This window comes from Podarcis cretensis (genome assembly GCF_951804945.1).
Source record: "Podarcis cretensis genome assembly, chromosome: 8".
Lineage (NCBI taxonomy): Eukaryota > Metazoa > Chordata > Lepidosauria > Squamata > Lacertidae > Podarcis > Podarcis cretensis.
Genome location: NC_137177.1, coordinates 2,435,308 through 2,456,611, shown reverse-complemented (window position 1 = coordinate 2,456,611; position 21,304 = coordinate 2,435,308). Strand labels below are relative to the sequence as shown.

Below are 21,304 nucleotides of genomic sequence, written 5' to 3'. Positions count from 1 at the left end.
AAGTTATTAGGATCTAAGAGCTCATCCGAAAAATAAATACTGTATATAAAATCTATTTTCAATATTAGCTTTTGTTGTTGTTTAGTCGTTTAGTCGTGTCCGACTCTTCGTGACCCCATGGACCAGGCACTCCTGTCCTCCACTGCCCCCCGCAGCTTGGTCAGACTCATGCTGGTAACCTCGAAAACACTATCCCACCATCTCGTCCTCTGTCGCCCCCTTCTCCTTGTGCCCTCCATCTTTCCCAACATCAGGGTCTTTTCTAGGGAGTCTTCTCTTCTCATGAGGTGGCCAAAGTCTTGGAGCCTCAGCTTCAGGATCTGTCCTTCCAGTGAGCACTCAGGGCTGATTTCCTTCAGAATGGAGAGGTTTGATCTTCTTGCAGTCCATGGGACTCTCAAAAGTCTCCTCCAGCACCATAATTCTTCGGCGATCAGCCTTCTTTATGGTCCAGCTCTCACTTCCATACATCACTACTGGGAAAACCATAGCTTTAACTATACGGACCTTTGTTGGCAAGGTGATGTCTCTACTTCTCAAGATGCTGTCTAGGCCTGTCATTGCCCTTCTCCCAAGGAGCAGGCGTCTTTTAATTTCCTGACTGCTGTCACCATCTGCAGTGATCCTGGAGCCCAAGAAAGTAAAATCTCTCACTGCCTCCATTTCTTCCCCTTCTATTTGCCAGGAGGTGATGGGACCAGTAGCCATGATCTTCGTTTTTTTGATGTTGAGCTTCAGACCATATTTTGCACTCTCCTCTTTCACCCTCAATAAAAGGTTCTTTAATTCCTCCTCACTTTCTGCCATCAAGGTTGTGTCATCTGCATATCTGAGGTTGTTGATATTTCTTCCGGCAATCTTAATTCCGGCTAGGGATTCATCCAGCCCAGCCTTTCGCATGATGAATTCTGCATATAAGTTAAATAAGCAGGGAGACAAAATATTAGCTTAGCCGTGTACTAATAGCAGGCAAGCCGTAATAGACTTTTCCATTAACGTTGACGTGTTTTGCCTTATTGTAATTTTTAATTTCTGTTACAGGATATGGACTATGGGAAATAAAATGAAATAAAACCCTATCCGGTCTATACTCGACAAACTGTGCTGTAAACTGGGGGGTAATTCACTTTCATGTGCTTCATTCTTTGTATATACAATAAAACCATACCATATATCATAGAAATTATCACATTTCTTTCATTGTTGTTTTTTGGCCCTTGGGACATTTTTTAATTTGCGTGATTTTTCCAGTTAAGGCCGTTTGCCAAACTACAATGAAGTTTGTGGGGGAAAGTTACGATTCTTTAAGGGAACAAACTCTATCTGACAGAATGCCTAGTTTTTACTCATTATTTTAACGGCGAAATGCATTTTATTCTGTTTCATGCGTTTTATGCAATACATATAAACTTGTATTCATTTACAAGCTATGCTGTCAGCACATTTGTGGAAAATTTTCCCATTTCTGGTTATGACTGGATATATGAACAGGTTTTGTTTCCTTTGAGGGCAACGGCCAGTTTAACTTTCTTCTTTATTTTCAGGACAAGTAAAAGAACGAATAAATTTATGTCTCTCAGAACCCAAAACTATTATTTATTTTTTTCAATATATAAATGGAACACACACACGGGCACGTAGTGCTTGATACACTATTGTTCGGAATATAGGTCAAAATATATTGTTTATCGGACCGAGTATATCCATATTTGTGAGGGACAGTTTAATTCCTCAGAAAATTAAAAGCGAGGGAATGTCGTTGCCTGAGGAGACGCTTTGGGCGGGAAAAGAGAGCGCAGGGGGCGGAGCGTTACCTCGGAGGCCACGCCTCCGTCCCCACCCCACCGCCCCTTCCCGCCAGCTCATTGGCGGCTCGGGAGCACCAAGTCCGCCTTCCCCCGCCGCTGATTGGCGGCGGAAAAAGCTCGGGGTGGGGCTGATCTCTCTCCCTCCCTCGGATTAAGGGGTTGGAAAGCTCCGCTCTCCTATTGGAGGAGGTGGGAGTTCACGCTCCCCGCCCGACAACTCTGTGAGGAAGGCGCTGACTGGCTGGGGCGGCTGCCCGTCGGGCGCTTGACGCGCGGCAGCCCTAGCCAATGGAGAGGCGGGGGAGGTGGGGAGGAGGTGACGTAGCGGGGCGACGGCGCCGCGGACTGGAGCGGGGCTAGAGGGACGGGGAGCGGAGGGCGGGTCCCGGCGCGGGCGCGCTGACGTCGCCGTGCGTTGTGACGTCGCGCGCCGCCCTCTGGAGTGTGTGGTATCTGGCGCTGTGCGTGTGTTTGCGTGTTTGCGCCGGCCCTGCCTGCCCGCCTCCCTCTGCCTCTCCCCGGAGGGGCCGCAGCGGGCCGCAGAGACGGTGAGTGAGGCGCCGGGGAGCGGTGGGGACGGCGGCGGCGGCGGAGGGGGAGCGGGCCCTGAGGGGGAGCCGCGGGCCTCGCCCCCTCCCCCACCCCCTCCCCGCCGTGAGGGGCCCCTCCCCCTCCCCAGTGGTCCTCAGGAGCTGGAGGAGGCCCCGCCCCTAGGGGGAGGGGCTGGGCAGTGGACACGCCCCTTCCCGAGCCCCCCACCCCACCCCCACCAGTATAAAGATGTGGACGTAGTTGGTGATATAGGAATAGACACACTTTAGGGGGGGGGCTGGGAGGGGCCTCCTTCTCACACCCCAGTCCCTGCTCCCCATCACCCCCACCCGCCCCTTTCCAAGTTTAAGGTATAAATCCTTTGCCCCCCCCCACATATGTGCAGATTTGGTGGGGGGTGAGGGTACTGAGCCCCTGTTTTCCTTCCTCCCCACTTGCCCACCCCATCATATTCCAGCTCCCCATCACCCCCACCTGCCCCTTTCCCAGTTTTATAAATCCTCCTTCCCTTTTCCCCCACATATGTGTAGATTTGGTGGGGGTGAGGGTACTGAGCCCCTGTTTTCCCTCCTCCCCACTTGCCCATCCCATCACATTCCAGCTCCCCATCACCCCCACCCATCCCTTTTCCAGTTTAAGGTGTTAAATCCCCTCTCTTTGCCCCAACAAATAGAAGTATCCATGTGCAAATTTGGTGGGGGTACTGAGCCCCTGTTTTCCCTCCTCCCCACTTGCCCACCTCATCACATTCCAGCCACATCAGCCCCACCCCCTCCTTTCCCAGTTTAAGGTGTTAAATCCCCTTCTCTTTGCCCCCACATACAGAGGTATTCATGTACAAATTTGGTGGGGGGGGGAGTACTGAGCCCGTTTTCCCTCCGCCCCACTTGCCCACCTCATCACATTCCAGCCCCAGCTCCCCATCACCCACCCCTTTCCCAAATTAAGGTGTTGAAGCCTCTTCTATTCGCCACCCCCATTATAGAGATATGCATGTATTTGATGATATATACGCACTTTGGGGGCCTGAGCCCCTGTTCTCCCTCCTTGCATCTCACCCACCCCTCACATTCCAGCTCCTGTTGCACACCCTTTTCATCACTTTCCCAAATTTAATATATTTACGGTAATTTATTTAATACTATTAATATATTTAATACTCTTCTCTCCCCCCCACCCCAATTTTAAAGCTGGGTTTAAGAGAAGGTTGGACATATCTGGGTGGAGGTGGGGATCATAGAATTGTTGAGTTGGAAGGGTCATCTTGTCCAACTCCCACAATGCAGTAGTCTGTTGCCCAATGTGGTGCTCAAACCCATGGCCTTGAAATTAAGAGTCCCATGTTGTACCAACTGAGGTATTTCAGCATCCAAGGACCTGTGATGTGTAAGGGGAACCTCCTGTGCTCAGGGCTCAGTGCACTTCAACAGACCAGATCCTGAAGATTGGCAGTGTTGGGCTGGTGATAGTGATGTTGCTTTCAGGCCCTGTTTCTTGAGGGATGCTGGGCTGGGTGTGCCTTTGCTCTGATCTAGCCGTGTTCTTGTGCTTTCTCCTCCATTGTTTGTATTCCATCTCTTAGGACTCCTCCACCTTCAATCCCTAAGGTGAGTTCTGGAGTCATAGAAATTGGAGGGAGGACCTAGACGGTCCTCGCTTAGTGCTTAACATCTAGCGCTACAGCATCTCTCAACAGCTGGCTGTCATTTCCATCTCTCTCGATCTCAATTTGTGGTATCCATTCTTAGCTTTGCCCCAGCCCCAATACTGGGTGTTTTGTTTTAGGTGAGACTGAATACCCTCCTTCCTTCCTAACCTAGATCATCCATCCTTTTCTCTCCACCCCACCCCATCATCCACTTTTTGACCAGAAGTCAACATTCCCCTCTTTAAATCTAGGCATTTTCCTCACACACATTTTCCTCCCCAGAGCCCAGGAGTTGTTATTTGCCCCTTGCACTTAAAATCCCTTCTTTCTACAGTAAGTAACATTTAAGGCTCCCTCGCTTGGTTTGGGCATTAACTATTAATCCAGTTATCCGGCCAATGATACGCTTATCTAGTGCTTTACCTCTCTCCTGGCCCAGGAACTTTCCACATTCAACAAGCCTCCTCTCCACCTCCAGAGGCAGCTTCCCTTGTCTTCTCTCATCTGGAACACAACTTGGAAGGATCTTGAAGTGCCTTTCATCAGTTTCTCCTCTCCTCGCCACTCCTTAGACCAAATGGGCACATCATAATGAAGCAGCTGCGCCCATTGTTCGCCTAAGGGTCTTATTGGGAAATTTCTTCCCAGGTCAGTTTGTTTCCTGAGAGTTTTGAAAGGCTTCTCCAAGAGAGCCAGAACATTCGTATCCCTAGGCACAAGTTTAAACTGTTGCAGCAATATGTATGTTCAGGCTGCTTCCTGATATTCCCAGTCCAAAAGCTTGCGTTCTCCCTCCCCTTCAATAGATGAAAACTCATTGGTTGCTTTTATGACACCTGTAAGGTGGTTGGGAAGACGTGTACCGTATAGAAATCCCAGTTTTCCTCTGGGCATTTAGATAAATGGATGCTCTGACTTAGGCTGAATGGTGACCCTTCAACTCCTCAGAGGGGACAACGTGTGCTATTGGTGCAGAACTTGAGCATCTCTCTGCAAGAATTGAACACATTGGGGGTGGGATTTGGCAGGCTTATTGGTACCTTGTGGTAGTTGCACATTTAGCTCTTCCTGGTCACATGACCCTGGTGGGCTTGGTGTAATTTTCTGGTACACTTTCAGTTTGAGTCTTATGCTTTCTGAATTTCAAGGCTCAACGTACTGGGGCTTCCTCCCATCTTTCTTTTCAGCCATTTGTTCTGAATGGTTTCTAAGAGAGCTTTCTATTTGTGTTGCTAAATCAATAAACTACAATGCTGGTCTCTCTGTCCAGAAGTGGAAAGCTGTTTTGCCCTGCCTGAAGGAGATAAACTGATGGCAACACCTGAGGTGTGAAATATTAACTCCTGAAATAATCGCTTAACTTCTCTCCAACACATCTTGCTGTTTTCTTTGTATACCTTGGGATCACTGGTGGAAAGGGTTTGTGTATGGAAGAAAGTCTCTCTCTCTTTTTGTACTGTACTGTAATTGTGCTTTTTAGAACATTTATTTTCGGGTCTTCAGGTTAATATTGCAAAGAGGGAACTTTAATGACTCATATGACCAGGCCAAAGTTTCCCAAACTTTTGGTGATGGGTGCACTTTTTTTTCTTGATTGAAAATTGTAGGCATGCTTCTTTCTTTCACACATGTTACAAGTAAACCTTCTGAGGAGCCTTGTCTGCAATTGTGGGAGTCACTGGTGACAGTACAAACTATTAACACCAAGCATGATATATACTGGCAACCCTATTGTCAAAAGTTTCTTGCCTTGTTGGTTGGTTGAAGCTTGTGGTTCCATCCTTTGTGTTTTTCCCTCAGGCTTCCTATCTTGCATTTAAGACTCTGTAACCAGATTTGTCAGGACAAGAGATAAGAAGGCTGAGATTCTGCCATTCTTCTGCGTGCCTAGAAACTGCAACCAGAGAGCAAAAGCAGATTAAGAAACTTGGAAGGAGAGGTCATCTGTTACTATAATGCTCTATATCACTAGTAATGTGGTCCCAAATTCTGTGTCCATGACAGCTGTGAATATGTAAGGGCCTGTCAAAAGGCTTTATTTGGGGAAAAGCTTATCTGACTCGAAATATATTTCGTGATGCGCCGCTGTTGTGTGTCCTTAGATTATAAAATGACCCATAAGTCTCATTCTGAACTGTCTATTGGAAACTTGTTCTGGACCCTGTTTTAAGGTGGGTGTGTCTCTTACCTGACTTGCAAGAGGACCCAACTAGTGCAAAGGGAGTAAACTTTGCACTTCGCAATTAGTTGGGTTTTTAACTTCTGGGAGTTTTGCAAGGGTGTTGGAAATTGGGGTGAGTGCATGAGACAACGTAGGCGCTGAGGGCCATCATCCAGTTTGTCGTTCCATGAGCTGTTTTGCAGGCTTCATTACATGACAGGCTGGGATTGGCAAGTTTGTTTATCTTCTGGGCTTTCCATTCACTTGTCCTTCCTCTGCACACTTCAGCTGTGAAGCCGTTTGCTTGCATGCGCTACCATAGAGAGTAATTGGCTTGTGTGTGTGTGTATCAGTATTGGGCTAGGCTCGGGCAAAGCTTTTTGGTTACCAGGGCACTGGTAACTTTGTGGGGAGGATACCCCAGAGTTCTTTATAAATTTGCACAATGGCTAATTGTTTAAATTTATTGTTTTATGTATTATAGATTATGTATTGCTGTATACCGCTTTGATATTTTTCTTTACATGATAAAGTGGTATATAAATACTTTAATAAAAAAACCAGACTTTGATTCCTAAAGCACAGGTAGGTAGGTAATAATTTAATAGTGATAATTCTATTATTTGCATGTTGCCCACCTGACTGGCTTGCCCCATCCGCTCTGGAAATAATAATAATAATAATAATAATAATAATAATAATAATAATAATTATTATTATTATTATTATTATTATTTATTATTTATACCCTGCCCATCTGGCTGGGCCTCCCCAGCCACTCTGGGCGGCTTCCATAAAAACCAAAAATACAGTAAATCACCTGGAAAGGGTCACGTGAACAAATAAAGGCTTGTCCACGCTTTTGCTTGAACCATATTTTGATCATACTGTGTACCGATTAATTCCTCCGGGTCCAAGAGCTCTTCTCGTTGTTCCACGGCTGTGCCTTGCAAAAGTTCAGTCTTACCTGCTGAATTGAAGCTTGGCTAAGCAGAATTGCTTTTTTCAGATTTTCCACGGGTCTGACAAGTCAAGCAAGAGTGTGGATGAACCCTAATTCAGGGTGCACCTTATTGCTCTGTTTTTGTGTGGGCTCCTTTCTGGCTGAGCAATATGTGAAAACTAAAGCTAGCCAAACTACGGATAGTAAAGCAGGGAGAGTCACCAAGGCTTCGGAGATTCTCCCTTCCCAGGCCAGTGTTCTTTCTTCCTAATGAGCCGTTCACCTTCACTGCTTTATTCTTTAGCACAGTTTTGGTCAGCTAGAAGTGTGCCCATACAGACCTGACTCTTCCTCTCAAGTCCCACCTGTTGCTGTGATCAAGAGCTGTAGTGTCACTGGCCTCTCATGCACGAAATGGTGCAACACGTCCTCCTGCGCCCTGAAACCTCATTTTGAATTGGTTCTTTTGCATTCTGGTTTAAAAGTCCTTTTTGTAGCTCTTGGCAGCCCTGTTCCCACATTTTGATTGCTCAACTGTGAGAACCAGGGACGTGCTGGCCTTTTAAGATACCTGGATGTTTCAGGATCAGGAGCAGGTAGCCACAGGCCGCATAGACTGCATCCCACTGCCTCCGTTCAATGGGTTGCCAATTTGTTGGAGTAGCAGACTTCAGTTTCAGCATTACCCCTTTGGGGTTCAGAGAGAAAAGCTCCCCCCCTTGGATTCTTTGTGAAGAACATTTGTGCCGCGTAGCTGGGTCACTAGGATGGGGCTTATAATGTTCAGAGTTCTAGCCCCAAATTCCTTATGCAGCTGAAATATCTTACAAACCAAAAGCAAACTCCTATTACAGGCAGCAACCATTTTGTGTGGGGTGGGGGTGTCTGTCCCTGGCCCCCATTATGCCCCCGTTCTGCCCTCTTCCACGTCCAAAAGTACCGGTGCTTTGGCAATTGTGCATCAATTGGACGTGCCACCTGTAGCTAGTATCAAAAGTTTTAGGCACAATTGCTCTACAGGAGTGGCTCCCAGTTGATGGTCCACAGACTCCAGGAGATCCATGCCACCACCCACATAGCAAAACCTACCATAGAGATGCCATCATTTTCGAAAGTAGGGGGCCCAAGGCTTGAATTTTGAACCACAGGCGGTTGGTCCACAGTGCTTAGCTAATCTGGGCCAAAACAAACAAGATGAATTTTAACAGGGAGAAATGTAAAGTATTGCACTTGGGCAAAAAAAAATGAGAGGCACAAATACAAGATGGGTGACACCTGGCTTGAGAGCAGTACATGTGAAAAGGATCTAGGAGTCTTGGTTGACCACAAACTTGACATGAGCCAACAGTGTGATGCGGCAGCTAAAAAAGCCAATGCAATTCTGGGCTGCATCAATAGGAGTATAGCATCTAGATCAAGGGAAGTAATAGTGCCGCTGTATTCTGCTCTGGTCAGACCTCACCTGGAGTACTGTGTCCAGTTCTGGGCACCACAGTTCAAGAAGGACACTGACAAACGGGAACGTGTCCAGAGGAGGGTAACCAAAATGGTCCAAGGCCTGGAAACGATGCCTTATGAGGAACGGCTAAGGGAGCTGGGCATGTTTAGCCTGGAGAAGAGGAGGTTAAGGGGTGATAGGATAGCCATGTTCAAATATATAAAAGGATGTCACATAGAGGAGGGAGAAAGGTTGTTTTCTGCTGCTCCAGAGAAGCGGACCCGGAGCAATGGCCCCAAACTACAAGAAAGAAGATTCCACCTAAACATTAGGAAGAACTTCCTGACAGTAAGAGCTGTTTGACAGTGGAATTTGCTGCCAAGGAGTGTGGTGGAGTCTCCTTCTTTGGAGGTCTTTAAGCAGAGGCTTGACAACCATATGTCAGGAGTGCTCTGATGGTGTTTCCTGCTTGGCAGGGGGTTGGACTCGATGGCCCTTGTGGTCTCTTCCAACTCTATGATTCTAGGATTCTATGAATCTGGAACCACTGCTCTACAGGGTTGTGGTTTGTGGAGAAATTGGATGCTAAAGCTATCCCCATGGCTACTAGTGACGATGGCTAATACAAATGACCTCCAGGACCGGGGGAGAACATGCCTCTGAATGCCATTCGCTGGGAGTTGCAGATGAGAGTGTTGTTGCACCCAGGTCCTCCTTGTGGGCTTCCCTTTGGAGTTCCTGGGTGGCGACTGCCAGAACAGGATGTTGGACTAGAACTAGATAGACCTTTCAATCTGATCCACCAAAACCCCTCTTATATTCTTTAAGCTTGGGGCTGTTGCCATCATGAGTTCAGAAACTTTGGGGGTTTCCGAATCCTGTCTGGTTTGCAAAGCCGGTCAGAGCCCTGGTTGAGTGTTGATAATGTTTTCCCTCTTGGTGGACGGTGCCTGCAACAACAACAACAATAATTTTATTATTCATACCCCGCCCGTCTGGCTGGGTTTCCCCAGCCACTCTGGGAGACTTACAGCACATAAAAAAATGTAGAACATATAGACGTTAAAAAATTTCCCGATACGGGATTGCCTTCAGATGTCTTCTAAAAGTCAGAAAGTTGTTTATTTCCTTGAGGGGAGGGTGTTCCACAGGGAGGGCGCCACTACCGAGAAGGCCTGGTTCCCTGTAACTTGGTTTCTCACAGCGAGGGAATCGTCAGAAGGCCCTTGGCGCTGGACCTCAGTGTCCAGGCAGAACAATGGAGGTGGAGACGCTCCTTCAGGTATACTGGACCAAGGCCGTTTAGGGCTTTAAAGGTCAGAATCAATACTTTGAATTGTGCTCGGAAACATACTGGGCCAGTGTAGGTCTTTCAAGACCAGTCAAAGAGATGTCAAAGAGAAGAATAACTACCAAACTTTTAGAAGACATCTGAAGGCAGCCCTGTTTAGGGAAGTTTTTAATGTTTAATAGGTTATTGTATTTTGGTGTTCTGTTGGAAGCTGCCCAGAATGGCTGGGGAAACCCAGCCAGATGGGCTGGGTATGTATAAATAAATTTATTATTATTATTATTATTATTGTTGTTGTTGTGTGTGTTGTTGTTGTTGTTATTATTATTATTATTATTATTATTATTATTATTATTATTATATAACGCCCCTTCATTTGATGGCAACAGGATATGCCAGCTCTGAGGTGTCACAGCACAGAGAATACCTGTCTTGCTTCCTGACCAGCGTCCGGATGGCTCTGCCAGCTGTTGGCACAGCCCCTTGCCCAGCTTTGGGTCTCTACCTGCAGACCCAAGCGGCTCCCTCCTCCACATTACGTAGCTGTGGGTGGCATTTGGCGTGCCTCCTTCCTCCTCTGAAGGTATAATTAGGGCCAGCTGCCTTGCTGCTCCTCCAGACTTCTCCTGGTGGCTTTTCTTGGGGACGGCATTTGCTTTGGTTGGCTCTAATTATAGTGTCCAGAGGATAGAGGGATCCAGACAGCCATTTCCTCAGTCTTTCTCTCTCTCTCTCTCTCTCTCTTTCAAAGACAGATGCTCTCTCTTTATATAAGGGCTTTAATAGAAACAGGCTTCTCTGTCGAAGAGTTCACAACTGTTTAAACCCGAGGCAGTGCCCAGACGGTGGGGAAAGCTGTGCTGTGCTCATGGGTACAGCATTTTGTGTTCATGCCAGTTAGTTTTTTAGGAAATTCGTTGGATTTTTCTGCTTGTGCTTTTTATCATTCGAAAGGCAGATAGTAAAATTATCCATAATTGGTTCTTTCCTCTGCACTGATAAGCAGGAGGAGTCTACTAACGGAGCTTTTATCCAGCAACACTGGCATTCTTTTGAATTCCCAGGCATTCAGTTATGTAATAGGTATGGGGTTTTTTGGCAGGGGGAGTTACATGTGTCTTTGAGGTTACTCATGCTTTTCATCTTGCTTTTGACTCCTTTCAAGGCCTTCAGGCCAAGTCACTTTCAGGTGCTGCTGTTTCTTAGAATCATAGAATCATAGAGTTGGAAGAGACCACAAGGGCCATCGAGTCCAACCCCCTGCCAAGCAGGAAACACCATCAGAGCACTCCTGACATATGGTTGTCAAGCCTCTGCTTAAAGACCTCCAAAGAAGGAGACTCCACCACACTCCTTGGCAGCAAATTCCTCTGTCAAACAGCTCTTACTGTCAGGAAGTTCTTCCTAATGTTTAGGTGGAATCTTTTTTCTTGTAGTTTGGAACCATTGCTCCGTGTCCGCTTCTCTGGAGCAGCAGAAAACAACCTTTCTCCCTCCTCTATGTGACATCCTTTTATATATTTGAACATGGCTATCATATCACCCCTTAACCTCCTCTTCTCCAGGCTAAACATGGCCAGCTCCCTTAGCCGTTCCTCATAAGGCATCGTTTCCAGGCCTTGGACCATTTTGGTTGCCCTCCTCTGGACACGTTCCAGTTTGTCAGTGTCCTTCTTGAACTGTGGTGCCCAGAACTGGACACAGTACTCCAGGTGAGGTCTGACCAGAGCAGAATACAGCGGCACTATTACTTCCCTTGATCTAGATGCAATACTCCTATTGATGCAGCCCAGAATTGCATTGGCTTTTTTAGCTGCCGCGTCACACTGTTGGCTCATGTCAAGTTTGTGGTCAACCAAGACTCCTAGATCCTTTTCACATGTACTGCTCTCAAGCCAGGTGTCACCCATCTTGTATTCTTGCCTCGGGTGTTCAAGTTGTATGGCTCCTGCAGTATCATCAAAGTATATACAGTCATACCTCGGGTTTCAGACGCTTCAGGTTGCGTTTTTTCGGGTTACGGACCCGCTGAAACCCGGAAGTACCGGAACAGGTTACTTCCAGGTTTCGGCAGTTGTGCATGCACAGAAGCGCTGAATCGCGCTTGGTGCATGCACAGAGGTGCCCAATTGCAACCCGCACATGCGCAGACGCGCCGCTGCAGGTTGCGAACATGCATCCTGCACGGATCACGTTCACAACCTGAGCGTCCACTGTATATAGTACTTCACGTGAGCAAGAATGATGGGGGAGGGGGTCTCTGCTCTGAGGATCTTCGAGTTTAAACTTCTATGGTACAGGGGGAATGCAACGGAAGAGGCCTCATTTCTGTAGGATTAGTGTGCACAAGTGGTTGGGTGTGAGGGGCTGCTATTGTTTGGCTTTCCCTTGGTTGCCTTCAGAGCCAGCTGTGTATCCTTGGTCAGTGTCAGCCTTGACTTAACTGGTGTGCCAGTCCTGCTCAGAGGTCTCCAAAAGCTCTTCTCTGGGCAAGGGCAGTACAGGGGTGGAAAAACACCCCAGTCAAACCGAAGCAAATGCTTTGTGATCGTGGCCTAGGTTGGCATTCCTGGATTAGAAGGGTGCAAGAAGCGATTCCAAACCCGTAATTCCTGCATCGCAGGGGGTTGGGCTAGATGACCCTTGGGGTACCTTCCAACAGCACTTCTGTGAAAGGGGCTCCACACTCTTGAGTTCGCCGTCGTCATCACTCTGCATTTTGTAGTTCAAAACGTTGAGCCTTGTGTGAACTGTCCAAAGCAGTTGCCCCTGGACTCTACCTCCTAGAGACACCTCTGAATTTGAACTCTAGTCCACCAGACCCAGGCCGAACATTTCCTTGAGTCAGTATTTTTTTTTTTTTTTGAACCAACTACTATGCCACCCTTCAATATAAATATTCTCAGGGAGCCTTTCACAATAATTAAAAAGTACCATTTTAAAAACAAATGCAAATGGGCCTGGGTGTTCCATTGTCACCACATTGTGCTGATAGACAGGAGTTTTTGAAAGCATGGGGTTCTGTTTGCCCAGCATAATTTTGTAGGGTACAGACAAATATGGAGGGATGCAAAGATCCTCATCCTTGACTCTCGTTCTGTCTTACAGGGGGGTTCTGAGACATCCTGCTGAAGTGGAATAATCCCCAAAGAACCCAAAGATCTTCGGAACAGCAAAGACTCCCTTTCCATGCCATTCTGCTTCTCTGCTAACGGGAAAGTCGGTGTTCTGGTTTGTGGCCTTCTGCCGAGCCTCCAGACTTGGGGTTGAAACCATGTGAGGGGTCCTTCCCCCCTACCCCACCCCAAACCCTGGTGCTTCCTTGACCCCATTGTGGGTGAGTTGCCGCTGAACCCGAGGTGCCAGCCACCATGATGTTCCGGGACCAGGTGGGCATCCTTGCTGGCTGGTTCAAAGGTTGGAACGAATGTGAGCAGACGGTGGCCCTGCTGTCTCTCCTCAAGCGCATCTCTCGCACTCAAGCCCGCTTTCTGCAGCTGTGCCTGGAGCACTCGTTGGCAGATTGCACAGAGATCCACGTTCTGGAGTCAGAAGCCAACAGTGCAGGTAAGTCAGCTCTTTTCCCCCGCTGGAACTTAGGTCTAACGTCCTCACAGTCCGAATGGATTCAGACCATCTGCTTATGTCGCAGTATTGCCACGGGTCCTTAATTGGGTTGGGCACACTCTGGTCACTCACCTCCAAAAGGGTTTTGTAGAGTTGGGAAAGGTTCAGAAAAGGGCAACCAAAATGATGGAGGGGCAGAACGATGAAGAAGGGTGTTGCCAGCCAGATGGTGATGTTATGTGCTAAACCAGGTGTCCAGGAATCTCTGCTTCCTCGCGAAAGGCAAGTTACCTGTCACAAAACACGCCTGGCTAATTTCCTACACTGATCACCTGGTATTCATGTGAGCACGGCTCCAGTTAGCTGTGGTGTCTCAGAGCTGCTGTTTAGCAGATTCACAAAGAAGAGGTCCAGTTCTTCAGAAAACTCCCCATGGCTAATGGCTGTTTTGAAGCAGCGAATTCCATAGATTAATTAGAATCATAGAATCATAGAGTTGGAAGAGACCACAAGGGCCATCGAGTCCAACCCCCTGCCAAGCAGGAAACACCATCAGAGCACTCCTGACATATGGTTGTCAAGCCTCTGCTTAAAGACCTCCAAAGAAGGAGACTCCACCACACTCCTTGGCAGCAAATTCCACTGTCAAACAGCTCTTACTGCCAGGAAGTTCTTCCTAATGTTTAGGTGGAATCTTTTTTCTTGTAGTTTGGAACCATTGCTCCGTGTCTGCTTCTCTGGAGCAGCAGAAAACAACCTTTCTCCCTCCTCTATGTGACATCCTTTTATATATTTGAACATGGCTATCATATCACCCCTTAACCTCCTCTTCTCCAGGCTAAACATGGCCAGCTCCCTTAGTCGTTCCTCATAAGGCATCGTTTACAGGCCTTTGACCATTTTGGTTGCCCTCCTCTGGACACGTTCCACACAATTGTGTGTTGTGTTAAAAGTACTTCTGACAACCTATTGCCAGTCGTTTTTTATTGGGTGACTCGGCATTCTGATATTAAAGGAGGAGATAAAATTATGTATTCATTCCTTATTCATGAAGCTCTGTGATTCATCCCCTCGCGCCACTTCGCACACTGTGATAGATAGAAGACCTGCGTTTGCCCAGAGCATATGGTTTAGCTGCATCTAATTCCGGCTCTGTGAGTGGGCCTCTCCGGTACACATGTTTGCAAATGCACGTTCTCCCTGATTCACACTTTGCATTTAAGCGCTCGCCTAAAAATTGCAAATGGGTCAAGGAGCTCCCCCCGCCTCAGTTTACTCGTGACTGAACACTGAGGAAATGTAGACCTCCTATAACTAATCTCGGATAATTTGCAGATTAGGAGTGCATAATGCATGCACTTTGGGGGTGATCAGCCTGTGGCATCTGCCTCCTTTTGCCGAACGCCTGATAAGGACCAAGTGTCCTCACAAGTTCTGCTGGATCTTGCTAAGCTGTGAGAACTCCATGCCACTCAGTTAAGCTCCATTCCCCAAGCACAGACACCCCCTTCACCACCCCCACCCTTGTAACTAACACACACAAGCACCTCCCTTTTATCTGTGAGGCAAAATGCAACTCCTACAGCTCTCTAATAATAGTGTAGCCCAAGATTAAGGCAAAAGGGAGAAATGAGGTTGAATTCACCGAATCTCTTTCGGAGGCTGCTGACGTAAAGCCAGGAGACAATTCGGAGCACCCTCAATCAACCTTCCCCTCGCCCCCCAAGATAAAACTCTCCAGATGCTTTGGACTACAACTCCCAGCAGCCCCAGCCAGGTGGCTGCTGGGAGCTGTAGTTGGAAACATTTGGAGGGCTTCAACTTGGGGAAGGTGGTCCTAAGAAGATTCTGCTTTTGTCTGCAGGAGAGCTTTCTCCCTCAAGTTCTGAAAATCTCAGAAGCCTTCTCTGAAGTAACCGAGAGCAAGGCTTTTACTGTAGCTGCTCCTGTTCTGTGGAACGGCATCTCTGTCTACACCAGGCATCCCCAAACTCAGCCCTCTAGATGTTTCGGGACTACAACTCCCAACAACTTCTCCATAGCCTGGAGAAGAGGAGGTTAAGGGGTGATATGATAGCCATGTTCAAATATATAAAAGGATTTCACATAGAGGAGGGAGAAAGGTTGTTTTCTGCTGCTCCAGAGAAGCGGACACGGAGCAATGGTTCCAAACTACAAGAAAAAAGATTCCACCTAAACATTAGGAAGAACTTCCTGGCAGTAAGAGCTGTTTGACAGTGGAATTTGCTGCCAAGGAGTGTGGTGGAGTCTCCTTCTTTGGAGGTCTTTAAGCAGAGGCTTGACAACCATATGTCAGGAGTGCTCTGATGGTGTTTCCTGCTTGGCAGGGGGTTGGACTCGATGGCCCTTGTGGTCTCTTCCAACTCTATGATTCTATGATCATCCCTAACTAACAGGTCAGGGATGATGGGAATTGTAGTCCCAAAACATCTGGAGGGCCGAGTTTGGGGATGCCTGCTCTACACACTCCAGAAACAATTGAAGGTGCTTTCGTTCAAATATAAGGATGTAAGATGAGCCTGCAGGATCAGGCCAATGGCCTATCTAGTTCAGCATCCTGTTCTCACATTGGCCAACCAGATGGCCCATTGGGGAGCGCGCTGGGAAGACCCAAGCACTCTTTCCTCACCTGTGGCTTCCAGCATCACCTTCTAAAAAACACCACAGTAGTACTATGTACCATATTTTTTGCTCTATAGGACGCACCCCACCATAGGACGCACCTTGTTTTAGAGGGGGAGAACAAGAAAAAAAAAATCTCCCCCTCTCTGCTCAGCGCCCCTTCAGCGAAGCGGCAGGAGAAACGGAGACCCTTCCATTTCTCCTGCCGCTTCGCTGAAGGGGTGCTGCACAGCTCTCCCTCTAAGGAACCCAAAGCCTCCGGAGCGCAGTGCGAGTTCCCACTGGGCTCCAAAGGCTTCGGGTGGTTATCCCTGAAGCCTGGAGAGCGAGAGGGGTCGGTGCGCACCGACGCCTCTCGCTCTCCAGGCTTCAGCGAAAGCAATGCGTAACCTCCGGAGCACGGAGGGAGCGCTTCTTCTCTGCTTTGGAGGCTTCGCGTTAAGGAGCCTGCATTCACTCCCTAGGACGCACACACATTTCCCCTTAATTTTTGGAGGGGGAAAAGTGTGTCCTATAGAGCGAAACATACAGTAAATTGATTGATTCATTCGTTTTATTTGTATGCTGCCTTTCCACACACAAAAAATCGTGCTCAAAGCAGCTTACAACAAAGAAAAACAGGAATGCATTTTAAACAAACACTATGAAAACTTATTACAGGCAGCCACTTGTTTATGCACATTCAGTATGATTGTGATTGTGTGTATTGTGCCGAACCCGGACGTGACCTGGAAACGTCATAAAGATGTCACTGAAAGGGAGGGTGCGGAACGGGGTGTTTGCAGGCTTTTTCAGTGGTCTTCAGTTATACACAATTTCACCGACGTGCTCGGTGCCTCGGAACATAACCCCTGCATAAACAGGGGGCTGCCTGTATTATTATGGTTTTCTTTATTAAATTTGTATACTACCCTTCTCAGGGCAGTTCACAACACAAAATTACAATAATAACCAATTTTACAATAGCACAGTGAAACAAAAATATAATAACTTAAAAACAACCCCACATTTCAGTACAGTGGTACCTCTGGATACGGACACCTTTGGTTGTGTATCCTTCAGGATATGAACACGGCTAAGCTGGAAGTATTTTTCCGGGTTTCGCCACGTGCGCATGTGCAGAAGCGCTCTACCCTGCGCATGTGCAGAAGCGGTCCCTCCGGTTGCGGAAACCTCGGGATCTGACCAGAGCTCCGGAACGGATCCTGTCCCCAACCAGTGATACCACTGTACCTTAAATGTAACCGGAATGCTTAAACAACGTGCAGCATTCAATAGCAAAAAATAATAAGGGAGCTTCACGGTTTTTCCTTAGTCCTGAGCAACTGATGTTGCTCAGTGTCCTTCTCCCGCAGCTCTCGTAGTCTTTATTCCCCTCGTTTACTGACGCACACCCACCAAACCCGAAAGTCAGTTGCCTTGTTGTTACAGTGGTGCCCCGCAAGACGAACGCCTCGCAAGACGGAAAACCCGCTAGATGAAAGGGTTTTCCGTTTTGGAGGCGCTTCGCAAAACGAATTTCCCTATGGGCTTGCTTTGCAAGATGAAAATGTCTTGCGAGTTCCTGCGGGGGTTTTCCCCTTTTTCCCCCCTTTTCCTAAGCCCTAAGCCGCTTATCAGCTGATCCGCTGATAAGCCGCTTATCAGCTGATCCGCTAAAAGCCGCTAAACCGCTAATAGCGCTAATCCACTAAGCTGTCAATGGGCTTGCTTCGCAAGTCGAAAAAATCGCTATACGAAGAGCCTCACGGAACGGATTAATTTCGTCTTGCGAGGCACCACTGTATCTTTTCATTCAGCAGCCTAACAGCCCACGGATAGAAGCCGTTCTTTACCCTGTTGGTGCGACTAATCATGCTTCTATATCTTCTTCCTGAGGGCAGGAGATCAAGAAAGCTAAAATCTGAATATAAAACCACAATGTACATAATCAATTCATTTCTAGGAACTGATATATAATGAAATGAAAAGGGTGTTTAAAGTAACCTTTGTTAAAAAACAACAACCAGAAGCTTTTCTTTTGGGAATTAAAGGGACAGAACTACCTAAAATGTATAGAAACTATAGAAGCTTGCAGAAACTTATTCATGTATGCAACTACAGCAGCAAGAATGTTACTGGCCCCAAAATGGAAAGAAGCAGAAGTCCCAGTAAAGGAAGAATGGATACAATGGAAATATGCAGAAATAGCAAAAGTTACCGGAAAATCAAGATAACATTTTTTAAATAAAAGAATCGAAATGGTTTATTGAATATTTACAGATAAATTAGAAACAGATAAAGACATAGACAGGGTCATTGTAACAACCTGCAATTTTATAAGAGTATATATTTAAAAAGATGAATAAATGAGTAAATTAAGTTAATTTGGATATGCAGAAGATAATAAAAACAAGTTTAAGGAACCACAGAAAGGGGGGGATGGAAGGCAAGTTTTGAAATGTCAAAATTAGTGAAATGTATAAAACTAGCGAAATGTATAAACTTGAAAAGTATGTATGTATGTATGTACGTACAGTGGTACCTCAGGTTACTTAATTCGTTCCGGAGGTCCGTACTTAACCTGAAACTGTTCTTAACCTGAAGCACCACTTTAGCTAATGGGGCCTCCCGCTGCTGCTGCACCGCCGGAGCATGATTTCTGTTCTCATGCTGAAGCAAAGTTCTTAACCTGAAGCACTATTTCTGGGTTAGTGGAGTCTGTAACCTGAAGCCTATGTAACCCAAGGTACCACTGTATGTATGTAGGTAGGTAGGTAGTAGGTATGTATGTATGTATGTATGTATAAATAAATAAATAAAATGGAACAAAGCACATAAGCAAAATGAAAACAGCAATAAACTCCCCAACACATTTGAAGAGGGCATAGGATGTCAATCAAATCAACTGAAATCAGTCAATCGTCCCCAGCAGCACCAGATATTCTCTTGACTTGCCCCTCTCTCTTACCCCAACAGCTGTCATCAGTCAGTGGCACCAAGAGCCCAAGGACAAAGTAGTCTCCCTCCTCCTCTCCCACCTGCCTCTCCTCCAGCCTGGCAACACGGACGCCAAGTCCGAGTACATGAAGCTCTTGCAGAAGGTGCTGGCCTACTCCATCGAGAGCAACCTCTTCATCGAGGAGAGCCGGCAGCTCCTCTCCTACGCCCTCATCCACCCGGCCACCACGCTGGACGACCGCAACTCCCTGGCCCTGTGGCTCAACCACCTGGAGGAGCGCCTCTCCAGCGGCTACTCCGGCCAGAGCAGGGGGCGGCCCGACACGGCCTACCACTCGCGCCAGGGCTCAGACGAGTGGCAGGGCCCCGTGGACACGGGCCCCGGAGACCTGGGGCACAGCTGGCAGGAGAAGCCGCCGCGGGAAAATGGGCACATGTCCTTCCATTCCTCTGGATCCGTGCCGTCGGCCATCAACAGTATCGGGAGCAACGCAAACGCAGGTGCGGAAGGCAGGGCGGAGGGGTGAGGAGGGTCTGTGAAACAGGCGCCATCTTGCTTGGGAGGGTGACAGTGGGGGTGTTTTCCTGCAAAAAAATTAAAATCTAAAATCTGTGTCTTGGGGCATAGAAGACCTTCCCAATTCACTACGGTAGGTTCTTGCCCCACCGCAGCAGTTCCCTCAGGAGCAACCTTTCTGGAAGAAGATCTCTGCTGCTCTAAAAGGTTGCCCCTGGAAGGAGTTAACCAATTCTGATTAGCTTAGTATTTCCCAATTTTTGGTGAAATGGCTTGGAAATAAACTGAGCTATCTGTCTCAAGCCAGAGGGAGCTCTCTCATCTCTGGGAGGAATCTGTTGATATCAAAAGCTGTGAGTCTTGCTTTCCTATCCTTCACGCCAGAGCTAAGAAAACATTTCAGATTTGTAGGCACTGCAAAGGACTGTGCGAAACCTCTTTGGTCGGGTGATCCTTGAGGCCTAGTCAGCCAGTTGGGTTGTTCCAGTTCCTTGCTTGAATATTATTATTATTATTATTATTATTAGTCACTTGTTTTGCCATGTCAACTCAAAGCAACTTACCAGAAAAGAAAATACATTAAAATACTCTAAAGGCCATAGACAGTTAAAAACCAAAGGCCTGGTTAAAAAGTAATGAATTTGCCTGGTGCCTGAATACATTGTTGTTGTTGTTGTTGTTGTTGTTGTTGTTGTTGTTATTCCCCACCCATCTGGGTGGCTTTCAACAGATATGAAAACATATCTGTTTAATGTCTAAAACATCAAACCTTAAAAACATCCCTATACAGGGCTGCCTTCAGATGTCTTCTGAAAGACATATAGTTGTTTATCTCTGACATCTGACAGGAGGGCATTGCACAGGGCAGCACCACTGCCGAAAAGGCCCTCTGCCTGGTTCCGCGTAACCTCACCTCAGTGTCCAGGCTGGATGATGGGGTGGAGACACTCCTTCAGATATACAGGGCCGAAGCCATTTAGGGCTTTAAAGGTCAGCACCAACACTTTGAATTGTGCTCAATATATATTGATGTTGCCCTGGGGAGAAAATTCCACAAATGGGGAGCCAACACTGAGAAGATGTTGCCACCCTCTGAACTGCCTGGATAGGGGGCACATGAAGAAGGACCTCAGAAGACAAATTGGTGGTTCTCGGTGTATTGCTGCTCAAACTTCCTTCCGGTCAGGTTCACCGAATGAACCTACATTCTGGGTAGTACAGCCACTCGACAGGTTCGGAATTTGTAACACTTTCCTTTGTCCTGAAATCTCTCCTAAGCTGCTTAAGCCTTCCTGGTGATTTTGCAGCCCGAGTGTGGGGCCATTGTCGGCAGGTCCTAACCATCTCTTCCCTCCTTCCAGCTCTCCCCTGCCAAATCCACCCCAGCCCGCTGAAGCGCTCCATGTCCCTCATCCCCACCAGCCAGCAGGTCCCCAGTGAGTGGATGAGCGTAGACGAGATGGGCGCCCGGCCAGCCTTCATCCCCGGCGGGGAGCACGCTCCGCTGTCGCCCCAGAGCAGCGTGGCCTCATCGGGCAGCGAGCAGACGGAGGAGCAGCCTGGCAGCCGAAACACCTTCCAGGAGGAGGGGAGCGGCATGAAAGGTACTTCGGGAGGGGGAGAGTGCGGCTGGACTCGACAGCCACTTTGGTGGACTGCGGTTCTGTCCTCCTGGGTCAGAGACTGATCGCAAAGATGAATGCCGGTCCCCAAACCGCAGGAAACCCCGTTCTACCAAATTGGCTTGATTCGATTTAATATTTGTACAGTGGTACCTCTGGATGCGAACGGGATCT

General features: G+C 47.6%; 2 protein-coding genes and 1 long non-coding RNA gene across 4 annotated transcripts in view; 1 reads left to right on the top strand and 2 right to left on the bottom strand.

The window, feature by feature from the left end:
• The window catches only part of GMFG (glia maturation factor gamma), a 32,291-nt gene extending 30,502 nt beyond the window's left edge, over positions 1 to 1,789 (bottom strand). The window contains exon 1 of the mRNA XM_079985822.1: positions 1,632 to 1,789. The gene's annotated coding sequence lies outside the window, so the exon portion shown is untranslated. The remainder of the gene's footprint in view (positions 1 to 1,631) is intronic.
• Positions 1 to 21,304, bottom strand: part of LOC307221429 — a 295,540-nt gene that overhangs the window by 88,673 nt on the left and 185,563 nt on the right. The gene's annotated exons all lie outside the window — the stretch shown is intronic.
• SAMD4B (sterile alpha motif domain containing 4B) overlaps positions 2,198 to 21,304 on the top strand; it is a 37,603-nt gene continuing 18,496 nt past the window's right edge. For both annotated transcript variants that reach the window (XM_079985448.1, XM_079985447.1), the window contains exons 1-4: positions 2,198 to 2,356; positions 12,950 to 13,408; positions 19,010 to 19,492; positions 20,870 to 21,112. In XM_079985448.1, the coding sequence (XP_079841574.1) occupies positions 13,213 to 13,408; positions 19,010 to 19,492; positions 20,870 to 21,112 (922 nt within the window). In that variant the 5' untranslated portion in view covers positions 2,198 to 2,356; positions 12,950 to 13,212. The remainder of the gene's footprint in view (positions 2,357 to 12,949; positions 13,409 to 19,009; positions 19,493 to 20,869; positions 21,113 to 21,304) is intronic.